Source organism: Andrena cerasifolii, chromosome 3 (assembly GCF_050908995.1).
Source record: "Andrena cerasifolii isolate SP2316 chromosome 3, iyAndCera1_principal, whole genome shotgun sequence".
NCBI classification, from domain to species: domain Eukaryota; kingdom Metazoa; phylum Arthropoda; class Insecta; order Hymenoptera; family Andrenidae; genus Andrena; species Andrena cerasifolii.
The window spans coordinates 8,497,716-8,512,999 of NC_135120.1; the positions used below are offsets into that span (position 1 = coordinate 8,497,716).

The 15,284-nt window shown below is 46.2% G+C and overlaps 1 protein-coding gene across 5 annotated transcripts in view; it reads right to left on the reverse strand.

Annotated features, from left to right (window-relative positions):
• Kek5 (leucine-rich repeat, immunoglobulin-like domain-containing kekkon 5 protein) overlaps positions 1 to 15,284 on the reverse strand; it is a 256,658-nt gene that overhangs the window by 64,620 nt on the left and 176,754 nt on the right. For 4 of the 5 annotated variants that reach the window (XM_076808519.1, XM_076808518.1, XM_076808521.1 and 1 more), the window contains one exon: positions 7,484 to 7,636. In XM_076808519.1, the coding sequence (XP_076664634.1) occupies positions 7,484 to 7,556 (73 nt within the window). In that variant the 5' untranslated portion in view covers positions 7,557 to 7,636. Of the gene's footprint in view, positions 1 to 7,483; positions 7,637 to 15,284 lie in introns of those variants that run through there. The other variant, XM_076808522.1, reaches the window with a different exon arrangement.

A 15,284-nucleotide genomic window follows, 5' to 3' on the forward strand; every position in this document is an offset into this window, starting at 1 on the left:
TCCATACTTGTGCCTCTATTTATTTAACACAACCTTCTCCGCCGCCATTAATTTGCCGTTGGAGGCGTAGATCGCGAATTGACAAAAGAAATTTCGTCTACGTACGGGAGTTACGCGAAATGTAAATTCACGATCAAAACAAAGGTCACCGTTGAGTCTGACCCATCTCAAAGTGCCTATGAATTATCGTTGAAGTTTGGTGTTGGCAAACAAACAATATTACCACATTTAGCTCAAATCGGTAAAGTGAAAAAGTTGAATAAGTGGGTTCCACGTGAACCGAGAGAAAAACAAACAAAAGCGTTTGGAAGCTTGCTTGATGTTGCTTTCTCGTCACAAATCTGATCCATTTTTTAATCGAATTGTCACTTGTGATGAGAAATGGATCCAATATGACAATCGCAAACGTTCAGCACAGTGGTTGGACAAGGATGAATTACCAAAACACACTCCAAAGCGCAATGTTCATCAAAAGAAGCTGATGGTGACTGTTTGGTGGTCTAGAGCAGGTGTAATCCATTATGATTTTATGAAACCCGGCTCAACGATCATAGCAGAAACATACTATAACCAACTGCACGAAATGATGCAAAAACTTAAAGAAAAACAGCCTAGATTGGTCAACAGATCGACTTCTATCTTATTGCACGATAACGCTAGACCACACACTGCAAAAATGACTGTGGCAAAACTACAGGAATTGGAGTTGGAACTTCTTCATCATCCTCCATACTCACCAGACCTAACCCCCACTGACTACCACTTCGTCGGCAATTTAGACAACTTTTTAATACGAAAATAATTTAATTCCAACAATGCTGTAAAACTGGCCTTCCAGGAATTCATTGACTCTCGTCCGCCAGGGTTTTATACCACCGGCCTGAACAACCTGCCGCTTAAATGGCAAAAGGGTATAGACAATATGGGCGCATACTTTGATGAATAAAATAATTCCTTATATTTGTAAGTTACCAACCAACTTTGCCTGTTTTCCTACAAATTTCATCCTTGACGACCTGATAAGTAGGCAGACGTAGGAATGAAAGATCGTAGCACGAGCTTTTTGTAGTATTTCTGAGCTTCAGCACATCAGGGACAAGGATATTGAGCCTATAATGAGCGCCAAAGAAATAGGTTAGATGGCTTACCAAGATGACAGCCCCAAGGGGTATCATCTTGCACGCTACTAGAGCAGGCTTCAGGTGACTCACCCTATTCCTTTCTACCACAATAAAGTTGCGAGGAAACGCGAGGAAGAAGCCGTTTACGTCTCGGCCGATTAAAATCGCCGCGACGACTTAACGCTCCACTCTAGGCTTTTAATAGGCGTTTAAACGCCACGTCCCGCGGCATAAGTTTTATTGCGCTAATTGCGCCGGAATATCGCTGTGTTTCCACCGGTCGAATGTAAACGGCCTCGAAAGTGAAGACACCCCAGCTGAGCTTAACGACCGTCTTCGCCGGAACGGGACGCACGAAAAGCGGTCGCGCGCTGCCAGCAAAGCGGGAGAAACTTCAGCTTATCGACTGCTATTTTCTTTCTCTTCAGGTTACACTGATATAAACGCGGCGGCGCGAGATTTTACCGCGACACGCTTCGCCGTTGCTTCGCGACGCGCAACGGTGGCTATTGCACGGCCAGAAACACATGAATTGCCCTCGGATAAAAGTCTCTATTTACAACTGGCTCGCGAACGAAACTACCCCCGTTTAATCTAGCGCGTGTTCCGCTGGCTGTTACTATCGATTCCAGTAATCGATCGCGCTCCCTTCCCTGCCGGTCTCGTCCCTTCCCGCGCGGAAGGATCGCTCGAATACGTATTCCAAGGCGGAGAACTTTTTCCTCGAGGATACGGGGGAGGGAAGGAGTTACGAGTTGTTTGCCGAAGCGGCGGGCAAAGAAGTTCGCCCGAGTGGACGTGATTACGCGGAGAGAACGAATAAGGCAGGGCCGGGAAATGGGCTGGGGGGGGGGAGGGTGGGCTGATTGCTAAAAATTACGGCGCCGCACGCTTGCTTCTGTATACTCGAGATAAGCGCGTCGATCTAGCGTGAGATTGCGTCTCTGCTTGTTAGAATTTGTAACAGCTGCCGGCCTAGGCATCTGCCCGGTTGTCTGGACGAGTCGGGACGCCAGTGTTTGCTCCCCCTCGACAATGAGCCGACTGGAAACGATTAAACTTTCAGGGACGAGTTAATTCGGCATTAAAAAACACACAGCGATATACTGGGCGATTCATCTTAATTCATCTACCAGTGGAGTTCCCTTGGAATGCACGAGATGGTGGGGAAGTGAACGCGCGGATATCAACGGCATAGCGTCGCTATAAAAGCTTTGCTATTTCTCCCTTGTCAACATTCACGCTCTGCGTTCCTTCGCTGCTCTTCCCGTCAGCTTGCTCTAGCGTCAAAAGCAACCGGCATTTCCCATACATGGGCCTCGCTGTACAGCTCTATAACGCTGACAAGTAAAACGGCGAAAGGAAGCACGGGATAAATTTAAATTTATTTCAACGCCGACTGACACTCCTGTCATAAATGATATACGATCGGCGCGAAAGGTTCTATTTATTTAACTGCAACATCCCCGCCGCACAAATACAGCCGAGCTTGTTGTTAAACGGGGCAACGTTTACGCGCATCGCCGACTATTATTCGACCGACAGACTGTTATCTACGGGCCACGATGATGGCGCGGCCCCCCCGGTCATGTTTCCGGCCACGATAATGGCAAAGTTGTCGTCTGCATCGGCATCGTTGATTACCCGCCGTGTCTTGTCGCGCTCCGGGCTCAGCCCGCCGTTCAACGAAGATTTACGCGGGAGGACGTGACTTTTTGACGCGGCAGACAGGGTGCATGCAGGCTCAGTGACTGTGTCGAGAACCGGAGATTCATGCATCGCGGGATGGCTGGATACGCCATAAACAAAAGGATCGGTGACGTTTCCCGTTGCCCACCAGAATCTCAAATGCAATCTGTCGACGAAGATGCGTTCGAGTATGAACTATCCAGAAGGACAGGATAACAGGGCGCGCCGTCCGGGGGCTCGTTTTATTGCAGATTTCCAGAAAAGAACGGGCGTTGCACTCGCGTCAGCGTGCCCGCGCGCGCGCGCGTAAATCGAGCGTTCAGTTTTATATTTACGGGAACTAAATAAGAAAGGAGCGAGAGGGGTCCTCGAAGCATCATTGTCGCGTATAAATATTTTATTGTTAGACGGGCTGGTCCCGCGCGAGCTGTATTGAATTTCGCTTTTACGAGTTTATATATCGACGAGCGGCTGTAAAATTGGTTAGGGTTTAGTAGCCTCTTCAGCTCGATCTAGAGCGAGCAGGTACATGCCCGCCGGGGGCAGCGAGAAAGAAAAACATCGGTCGACGTTCGAGAAGGGGCAAATCCTGTCTGGCCGTAGCAGGGGTGGAAAATGTAATTCCGAACAAAGGAAAGTGGGATAAAGGACAGACGAGATAACTGTTACCGGTTGCGCTAAGGGTTCGTAAAGAATTTAGTGCGCCCGGTGCGCTTCAAAGGGACGCGCAACTTCTCCAGTACTTTCACGGGTCAAACGTGGAAACTTCATTTTTCAGAAACACTTGAGCCCGCTTGTCCGGGAGATTTCGTTAGGAACCTGCGCTCTCGTACGGATTAACTTTCGCCAACACGTCCGACTGATCTCCGCTCGTTACGGGGGGGTAGGTATACTAGCTAGCACACCGCGGATTCGCCCCGAAGGCGATCGTTACGCTATCGCTAAAGTAAACAGCAATGTTAGTATTCGCGTTATTGCGCCAAAGTAAAGTCATCGCTACGAAGTTATTGCCCCAAAGTGTTGAGTAAAGCGGGCTTGGTCACACAACGGTTAAACCGTGGCCTATAACTTTCATAGCCAAGTTTCGCTGCAGGTTGCGCCTTCCCTGGCGAACGAGTCCAAAGAAATTGCGATCGATAGCGGACACGTAGCGGTACGTAATCGCCATTATCCGCGGCTATCAACTAACCAGGACGTCGATGATCGGTAGGGGCACGAAGTAATCGCAATTAGCCGGGGTTATAAGCTAACTGGAAGGTCGATACGGGGAGCGGTGGTAGCGCGATGTAATCGCGATTAGCCGACTCCATCGGCCGGTCATAACTTCGATTTCGCAACAGCCGTACGTTTTTCCACGGCAATCCTGCCGCCCATTTGCCCGGTGCGGGCGTATCCCACTTTCGTTTTAGTCACGCCGCGCTCGGTGCGTATGAAAAGGGGGCGAAAACAGGGTCACCGGATGTTCCCTTTCATCCTTTCTGATACGGTCTCTATTTCATGATCAACGCGCGCCAGTACACCTTCTCTGCTCCCATTTTCTTGATTCCAGCAACGCCTTTCGCTGTCCCAACAAATTGGCCGGCATCCGAAAAGGAACTGAACCCTGGCGAGCCAGCGTATACGCGCGCGCGCAACCACGTAAGGGTTGTAAATAACGTCGGCTGTGGCCATTTCCCTTAGCTCTGGGGGCATCCTATTTCCATCGACGATGGAGTAATTTTACTTCGCGTCGATACGCTTGCCTCGATACCGGAAACCGGTATCCTTTGCGCCCGTGCAACACGATCCAGAGGAATATTACATGGTACTGTGGCGGGGATGCGACGAGCGGATAGCGTGGGTTGCGAGGACGCGTTGCAGGAGGGATTTACGGAATGCGAATTGAATAAATGGCTCGCGATACGCACATGTGCCTTTGGGACGAACAGATGCTGTATCGGCTGTAGGCGCGGCCGCCGATAATGCAACGGATCGTAATCATCGTAACGGGAAAATAAACGCGAGACTGGCCGCTCGATGTGTCGCAAACTGTGAGTGACGCGTACGAGATCTCGTATCGCGGACGATCTGTTGCGAGGTGTGCACGCGTGGTTACATAAGGTGAATGCCCCAATTTCTGCTCATTTAAGAGGCTACTCGACAGGAAGAAGGTGTAAAAAATTTGTTTATGATCAAAATTTGCAGAGTAATTGATTAATTCTTTAATGGCATTCACCTTATGCGCGGGCGTCCGTTCTTTGCGATAATAGTATTCATTCTTATAGCAGTTCTATTTCGATTCTATGTAATAATATATTATTATAACCTTAATCCTAACTCCTCATCTAACCATCACTACGTAGAATCGAAATATAACCGATATTATAGTGAATACTATTGTGATTGTAACCGTAACCAGTATAGAACCGATAAGAACCGATATACTTAGATCCGATATCAGAACCGATATTAGAATCGTAACCTATATAGAACCGATACTCTAACCGGAACCGAAACCGATATTAGGTCAGAACCGTTATTCTAATAACAGTGAAGGTGAATGTCCCAATTGCTGCTCATGTCCCCTTTTCTGCTCATTTCTTATTTTTCTTATTATTATATGCGTTACGTTTGTACTATAGTTGCAACGAAATACTTCAAAATTATTTAAACTTTTACGCGAGTGTTGCACGAGCTTGGGGCAATACATACATCGCTATTTTTCATGAGCAGAAATACGGACATTTAGAGCATAATATATTTAATTACAAATTACTAACAGTTAAACATCTTGAAATATCTTTCTTAAATAGTTTTTTGAATTGGTTGATTTATTATTAAAGAATTAATCAATTACTCTGCAAATTTTGATCGCAAATAAATTTTTTACACCTTCTTTATGACGAGTTATCTTTTAAATGAACAGAAATTGGGACATTCACCTTATAACATTGTTTCGGTTCTCGTAACTGTTTCAGTAGGAACCGATATATAACAGTTTGAAACAGTTATTTTCGGAACCTTTTCAATCCCTGATCCGTATACATTTGCGACGAAGAAAACGGCTAGGGAAACACCTCGAGACCCTCCTACTCCCAGCACAAATAATCCAAGCCGATACGTTCCTCTTTTGCAAATTTAAATTCACCCTGCTCCTCCTTGCCGCGACAGGACGTATCGATTCGCACTAAAAATACAAGTATCGCTCTCCCGAAACGTGGAACCCTCGATAGCACATCCAGTATAATTCTACCTTTCGGGTAATTCCGGCATTCGTTAAGCGCTCTCCATTTCGCTGAAACTGGCGGTCGTAGCAGTTATGAATCCGAATGCGAGCGCGAACGAGAATGCGCCGCGGTGCACCGCACACTTGGCCCGGTAATTTGGGTCTCTCCGACTGTGTATATACATATCGCTGGTAATATCATCAACCCTTAACAGACCCTTTCTCTCGCCGTTTCTTCGGGCAAGAACAGCCACCGAGTCACTGTACCGAGGAGGGACCTGCCTCGAAACACACAGTGGGTTCCAGCTTCCAGTAGATTCCAGTAGATCCAAGCAATTTTAAAAGTTCAGAGGATCACCGAGCGTTTATAGGGCACGTAGATGAATAGAGTGTTGGAGACTCGAACACACCTTTGGAACGTGCCCCTCCAATTCTTACGAGGTTACAGTGACTCGAACGTAATTAGATTCGTAAGTCTGTCTTTGGGAAGCACTTTACTCGAGACGTCCCGTACATCTTTTCAGTTTTTAACCGACTTCAAAAAGGAGGAGGTTATAGATTCGCCTTTTTTTAAATATTTGTCCCCGCATAACTTCTCAGCATATGGACCGATTTTGATGATCTTTTTTTTATTCGAAAGAGGGCGATGCCCCGGCGGTTTCGTTCTACACTGCATAAAGATTGGCCCAATACTTTGCCACTACTGGTTAATTCAAACTTCGTCTCATTATTTATGTTTGCACCAGCATAACTCCTCAAGATATGAACCGATTCTGATAATCTTTTCTTTTTATTATTCGAAAGAATGCGGTGGTCCCACCCTACACTGCATAAATATTGTCCCAATATTTTGCCAGTTCTGGTTAATAATAAAGACTATTGTCACCTAATTATTATTAGGTTATGTACGTGCACGCATATCTCCTAAGCATGTTGTGTCAATATATATAAAACTAAAACGACAGAAAATAAAAGATTAAAGAAAAAAATTAAAACCGACTTCAAAAAAATAAATAAGTACCAAAAAGTAAAAAATAATTTAATCCCTTATTTAATCTACGACTCTCGTATTTTTTAATTCGGCGACTCATCACTTGCACTGTGTAAATCTGGCGCCGACTTAAAAAATACGAGAGTGGTAGATTAAATAAGGGATTAAATTATTTTTAACTTTTTAGTGCATTTTTATTCTTCTGAAGTCGGTGTTAATTTTTTTCTTTTAATTTTTTGTACTCCGAAATTAAAGTCCTTCTAACTTGCCGCTCCTATGTTCCTCTACTTTCTACATTCTCCCTGCGCGTCTCTTCCATGTCCATCTCTTTAACCCTTGTTCGACGAGTTATTGCTCTAAACAGCCAAGATTGCTCGGGCGAAGAGAATCCATCGGACCCGCAGCATTTCATCGCGCTTACCGAACAATGGACGTAGATTCTCGACTTCACACACGTTGTAGAATGGATTTACTCACGTCTATCGAGATTTCCGTGGCGGCCCGTCGTCGGTGCCTCGTCACTTCCGCCGCGGATCGATCGCCGGCGCATCAATGCGTCGCTCCTGATTGCTGACTCGAAGATTCCTCGTCGTCGTTGTGAGTAGCAGCGGCCTCCAGGTACGCGTGACACTGAAACAGTCAAGATTGATGGGTTTTCACTAAATCACCTGGCTCGGTGGGTTCATGGTGGCGGTCGATAGCGGGCTTGGCTTTTTCGTTACGTTCGTCGTGAGCGTATTATTAAATTCCTGATGCGGACTGCCTCGAACGGCAACTAACGGGCCACGCCCACATTTTTCACCGTGGTTTTAATTTTACGGCGTAACGCGTGCAGTTTTAATCACGCCAGGCTAATTTTCGGGGCCAGGGGGAAACGTGGCGCGGAATCTGGTCGCTCGCTGGCCCGAAGGGTACCCGTTACGTGATTAAAGTTTTCAGGCGTGTACGCGCGATAACGTGCAGCGGGTGCGCTTTTAATATTAATCTAAGACGCGGCGGTGGAATAATCGCAAGTATGGAAATGATTCATCGCTGGGTCGGCTGTTTCACTTTCCCGCCGCCATTCAGCAACTGTGATAAGTTAATTTGCTAAAGTGCCGCGAAGATTCCACCATAGCCACAATGAAAAAAGAATTCATAAGTAGAAGAGAAAAGATTCCTTTCCGGACTCTCTTGGCGAAGCGTCTAGGGCAAGTAGTGGCGCCCAGTGCGCGGTCAGACGCATCAGTAGTCCGTACCGCGAGCGCGCCCATCGTTGCGCTTCAAACTGGGCTGTGTCACCAGGAAAACGATAGAAATTTCGATCAATATACCCTCGCGTATACGAATGTTCCGAATCGCTGCAAGGGTATCATAAACGAGTTGGTCATCGCGCGCCATCCCTGGATAGGTGGGTTTCGTCGACGATGGGAGTCGAGGCACGTCGAGTCCCAGGATTAAAGATAACGGCAAAAACGTTTCGTGGCATCGCCACCTAATGCCGCGTCTCTTCGCGCGGCCGGTGCACGGACGTTCGAATCTCGTTTCACGTCCGTCGAAATGTACGCGAGATCGTGCCTCGACATACGTGCGCCCCTCCAGTGAACGGCGCGGAACGTTCTCTTGCTTCGCGGCCGTTTCAATTTGCTCGCGCTTCTGGCCGTCAGAAACGAGACGGAGGGCATCGAGACGCACGGAAGTTGGGAGGAGAGAGCCGGAGAGAACAGGGGTGGAAGGAGGCTCCGTCGGTTTCTGACTGGTCGAAATTCAAAGTGCTCGATGACAACAGGCCCCGCGAGGGTGAGGTTAGATTGAACCGTGCTCGTATGCACGTGTACGTGTGCGGTCGTTGTTTAAACGCGCGACAGCAAGAGGGAGAAGAGAGCTTAAAAAGGGTGGTTCATCGGCGTCGCGAAGGTGACGCCTACGCACACATCCGCCACGCGATGGAGACGCGCGTACACCTTCGCTGTGTTCGTAAGTTATGCATCGACTTCCTTGGAATATACCCTCTTTTTTTTTTCTCCGCGACACCACTCACCATTTCTCCCACCGACACTGTTTACACAGCCATAGCTCCGACTGCTGGCTCGAGCCATCTTGCTCTTTCGCTGATTGTGCGGCGACGCGTTCGCGTGTTTTCAGACTCGTCGACGACCGCGTCGCGCGAATACAATGGAACATTACGGCACAATCGACGATGCATGCCGGGAGGCCGAATGAAAGTGTTCTCGCTCGCCGGTAAATTAGTCTGGATTGTGCCGAAGCCAATGATCTTATTGTTAGTGCTGCACCGACGGCTTTCTTTTTTCGTTTTGTGCCCTCGTTGCTTTTGTTTTTTTCTTTTAATTTTTTTCTTCTCTTTAGGGCGTGCAATATTATCGAACACCTTAGATAGTCTGAGACATTTGTTGGATGGCAGCATTTGTAAGTGGTGGTTGAAAGAAAACGGGCAAATAATATATTTTTGTGGCAATAGGAACTGATAGAGGTATCCATTAAAAGAAAAGAAGGTAGAAGAATATAAAATTACATTACGAAACACAATAATAAGACATTTATAGGTAATAGCTATGTATATTAATGCCCCACACACGTTTAACGCCACATAAACGGCGTTGCGATAATTTGCAATTTTTGACAGAGAAAAGTTTTATGCAAACGATGTTAGGGACACTGGGGAACCAAAAAGTTCCGGTCCCAAAGCACTACGTTACGCGAACCATTATAATCAGTGGTTGAAGCTAGTTAATTTCGAACGAACTTGCGCGAACTTCTCCCTCAACTTTTCCCTCCCGCTTTAGTTCATTATTTTTTGCGAGCTGCAATTTTTCGATGTTGAAACTCTCATATTTCATTTCTAGAGAAAGCGTGACACTTTTTCTACAATCGGAAACCTTTTGGGGAATTCTACGAACATCTTATACGATTAAGGGGTTATACCCAGGGCTTGAAACCGTTATTATAAAGATTTCGGTTCTTGAAAGAGTTATGAAGAACCTTTATTCGGAATACCCGTTATAAAGAACCTAAATATCAGACTATATAAGTATAAGTTATAGTTCCTATATAGCTCTATAACTTTTATTTTTTAGGATCTATATAAGTTACAAAGCGGTTATAGAACCGATTCTTGTAACGATTGTACAGAATTTTACAGTAAATGAAATCACAACATATTACAACTATAGATTACTGTGTGTAATCAAATTGTTTAAAAATTATTATAAATAAGTAAGCAAATATATATTATGTGCACATTTGTACATATGTATACAAGTGATCCTTGCATACCGCCGAGTGTATACATATACATATGACGGAGGGATTTTTTCCATTGTATAGTTTCGATTTTATCAACGATTCAAATTTTATCATTTTTCGTTGATATCATCGAAACTGTACAATGGAAAATAAATCCCTCTGTCATTCAGTATATTTTTATATAAAAAAAGAAGCCCCCAAAATTTCAGAAAGATTAGTGCACTAATTTTTTAGATATCTTGCTCACCGTTTTTAAAAAGGCTTGTTGGATGTCGTTGTATTTTTATTATAAACGTAAATATTTTCTACAAAAAAATTACCAAATGTTCTATAAATGATGCTCTTTTAAGTGCAAAAAGTTCTGTAAAATTATATGCTTCCGTGTTTTAAAAAAAAAACACAAACATTCGCCTCTTTTCGGCCTCCTGACTCGGTATAACCCCTTAAAGTTCAATAATCGCGGTATTGGATACCGTAAATCTTTTACCCCCGATTTATTTAAAAGCTAGTGAAATACTGACAAGAATTATCCATCATCGAAAGGCGACACAATAATGCTTCCACCTGCTGGTCATTCCAAAGCTCGTGAAATGAATCTCCGAGTTACTCTACCTCCTATCTCACTGTCGTTCGAATGCACTCGCCATTCATATCGGGCCGAAACTAGCGTAACCAAAACAATTGACGCGCGAGCGATAACTTTTAGTGACCACTGTCTCCCGTACAGCGATAAACGAAGTTCGCTTTGTATTCGGGCTGGTATGGGATAAGATACAACCTGGCGCAACAAGGTTCACGGCCATCCGTTATCTGGAGCACCGCTATCGAGCGTCAGGGAACACCGCTATTGAACCGCAGTGTATAGCCGCAAGAAACAGCATGGAGGTGCAAATTTGCGGGCCGTGCCTCATGGTTATCGCAGACTGGCGTGTCGAGTGCGTTCAACCTGGTCACTTAACTTTGATACATCAATCCAACCTGGAAGAAAGTTTTCTAATCACATTAAAAACTCATCAGATATCTTTCTAACCCTTGCCGCCTGTTATCACCCTAAAACCTCCCGCAACGACCCATGGTGTTAACTTTTACGCGAGACACATTATAGCAGTTTCAGTAAACTACGTTAGCTTCAAACCGCACACCCCTGGATCCGTCTGCGCTTTTTACGAGTCTCAGGCACTCCGTCTGCCAGAGCTTAACGAAGGCGAGAGCTTGCCAGCCAGAGGAGCAAAAATTAAACGCGGAACATTTGCAAACGGGATTGCGCGAGTTCCCTCGACGGGCCGAAAAACACGAGGAGGGGCGATCTTCCCTAAATCAGGGGGAATCAGAAGAACGAATAATCTGGGTGCTCGTTTCCGGGACCGTATTTGTCGCTCGTAGATAATTGGGGAATAAATGAGACTTTCTGCGGGAAGAGTGATTTAAGATTGGAAGAGTATAGAGTCACTAGAGGAGAGCTACGAGTCCGGATGGAGAGGAAGAGGCTAGCGGGCAAGAACAATCAACGAAAGAAACTGGCCGAGTGACTGACTATTAATTCAGCTTCACTGGGTCAGAAAAGTGGTCTTCCCACGGCGAAGACGTCGAAAGTTTTCGACCAATCGCCGATCCACTGCGTCCCCGCGGATCTGCAAATCGTCGACCACGTCGTTGACCCGAATAAACTTCCATTTCTCATTTGTTGCGTCCGTTTAAGAGGCTCAGTCTGATCGGAGGGTAATTAAGAATTATGCCCTCTCGGACCAATATTAAGTAGAAGATCTTTTGTCCATGGGGAGAGGTTAGAGGTTGGGAGGACTTCCCGGTTTCAATTAAACTCTGAAGCCTGCTGCGCGATAATACGTTCGTATTACATGGATCTTTTAATTTAACCCTTGCGCACCGTTATACTTGCGCGCCTTTCACGTGCAAAATCTAATGAAATGCTATCTGTTTTAAGCAACCTATTTATGGAACGAAACGGCAAGCCGCAAAACCGCAATTCGATTTCTCTTTCAAGCGGTATGATTCAATCTTCGTTTACTGCCGCGTTCAGGGCGTTTCGTTTGCGCGCCTCGATGTCCCTGTGCCATCGACGCAACACAATCCACCGTGATTTCTCGTAACTGTAGGTTTCTGTATACCATTCACGGACTGTTACTGTATCGCGAGAAAAGTGCAACTGCAGCCACATGCACTTGGAGATTCCGGGCTGTTGGGACAACAGGGTGGTTTCCCTTGGGCGCGCCACGAATATCTATGAAAGCTTGCATCAGCTATCGAATCGTTCCGGGGACAAACGAGTTTGGTTACGCAGGATGTGCCATCACACGCGGAGACAACATTTCGGATGAATGCAGTGCGTTGCGTGGAAACGTAATTCCGATTTCGATGCGCCTTTGATTAGCTGCGGCCTCTGTTATTGCTTAATATTCGCGGGTGGGGGAAAGTGGGGTAAAACGGAACGGGTGGGTAAAACGGAACACCAATGTTTCTGTTAGATAAGAACTGCGAATGAGTCGGTATCGCGTGACATGGGACCAAAGGGTGCTCGTAGCATTTTGTGATAGACCATAGACCCCTGCACGCGTTATTTTTCCATTAAGAGAGTTGGAAAAATTTCCGGTATCGACGTTTCAATATTGCGTTGGACTTTCGACCACTTTTCGGTACTTGGATTTGGAAAATTAATAACGGCAAGTACATCGTTGGATTCTATAGTCCTTACGCTACATTTTGACGTACATTAGAATAACCGACGCGAAGATAAACGTGGCTACAAGTTGCAGGCTAAATCAGATTTTATTATCACAATTTGCAGGATTCTCCCTTCATTGAAATTGCGGTAGCATTTCACGGAACATCCCACCCGCGTGAAACCGCTCCGTGACTAAAAAGAATCGAGAATGCTTCGTGTGCACCATCGCGGGCAGTCGCAGGAAGCTGGAGCCCGTTCGTAACTCGAGATTACCAGGCGCAATAATTCAAAACCATTTATTTCTCAATGGACCGCCAATAATCGGTCGTGGATACAATGGTTTCCCATCGAGCGAGCGATAGAGGCAACACCTTCGTCTATTTATCACGGCGGAACGTGCTCGAAAAAGGTAATTCATTCTTTCGCCAATCGATGGGCCAGATTTTTCCGGTCAGTCTGTGGCTCGTAATTCAAAACTCGAACAAAAACAGCCGCGCGGCTGCTGGCGCCCGTTTCCCACCGACCGGGTTCGTCCCTTGGACGAGCTTCGCCGGCGATATATACGAAAATCGCGAGTCGAGCGCGAATAAATTCGGACAGCGTGCTTAAAAGCGGCCAAAGAAAATAGAATTTACTGGCGGGTGTCGTTATCTGGCCGCGCGGCGCCGCTGGAACTGCCGCTATGCGAGAAAGAATCCCCAAACACTGGCACTGTGTCTGCTTGAGCGCGCGACCACCACGTTCAACCATTCTTACGCTTATCAGTAATTCTTTTCTCTAAACCGTTCCTCTCTTATCCGAACGCACACAGAGATATTTCCCGTCAGCTGATAGCAACAGCGTCCCCATTCTCGCGTCCGCCCCCATTTTACCAGCGACCACCTATATACACCCTCCTCGATGAATCGGCGAGCCCTATTCCTCTTATTCGTCCCTAATAAACGTCCTTGGCAGAGCTTCCCGTGTACAGCACGGCGACCAGCAGCTCATAGAAGCTTATCTGGCCCATTAAGCTATGCACGGGGCGTGGAGGGGGGGGGCGGTAATCACGGTCCTTAGAGGCGAATCCACGCATTTGGATCGGTTGAAATCTGTTGAATGAGATTCAGCGGGGAAGAATATTGGATAAATGAGGATCTCTGAGCGTGGGACAGCTTTGATGCCAAGTAAGGTAGGAAGCAACCGCGCAACAAATGGCGACAGAGATGTACAAAGCACGGAGTGCTAAATTAGCTGGTCCTGTACATTCGAAATCTCTGGAGCTTGCTAACAACCCTTTGAATTTCGCGGTGTATCGCGTAATTCGCGTGCCTCGCTCCCACTTCCCATTGTCGGCCGAGGTCGTTCGAGTATCGAGCCGTGATAGTGGCCCCTTTTCCAACCGACCAGGAGGGTCGGCATTAGGGTCAGAAGGACAGAACGAAGGACAGTAGGCCTGCGCTGAACTGCAACGATCAGCGGCGATACCGCGGGTGAATTTAACCCGAGCCACTGGGACGAAGGTAGATCGTGTCGGGATAAAGATATCGGGTTAAACGCAACTGAGGGAGAAATAAGGAGACACGAGCTGGGGCGAGATTTTATGGGGGGGTACTTGTTGCGCGACAGAGGGGAGCGTCGTGAGTTGCGTGGACGATAAGCGGTTCGAGGAGGCCAGAGAAACGGCAAAGACGAGAACTGGATGTACGTAGATTAAGGAGCCACTGAGAAAACGTGAATTAACCCTTAACTGGTATACTGTTTTTTCAAACGTAACTGTTATCTTGGGGTCGTGGCAGACCCCAAGTAAAAAAGGACACAGAAATTTGTAAAGTCGACATTAGATCAACCTCTATGAATACCTATTTTGTTCGTAGGTAATGTATAAAATAATGGATACGTAGAAAGTTAAACTATTATGATCAAATTAATTAGAAATTCAGTTTGCAAACTTAGACAACCAAATATTTTGCAGCGAACCTTGCGTGCTTGGGGTCATGACTGACCCCAGGATACCAGTTAAGGGTTAAGCGCTCTTCGAAAAAGAATTCGGGATTTTGTAATGTTGAAGAGCGGTGATCTGAACCTGAAGCTGTTTTCTTTTTTTTAAATACAGGCGTCAGTGTTAATGAACCTGTCAAACCTTGTGGTGACGAGTGAATGCGCGTGGATACACATGTTAATAGAACCGAGGCAGAAGTGATGCAAGAGCGCAATAGCAGCTCGAAAGTCGGGGAGCACAGTTGGAGACCGAAAGTCGAAGAGTAAAGACCAGAGTTAGAGTTCGAGAGTTGAGAAGAAAAGAGCAAAGTTGGAGGGTCGAATAGTAAAGAGCTGAACAAGAGAGGAGGAGTTAATACAGCTAGTGGTTTGAGT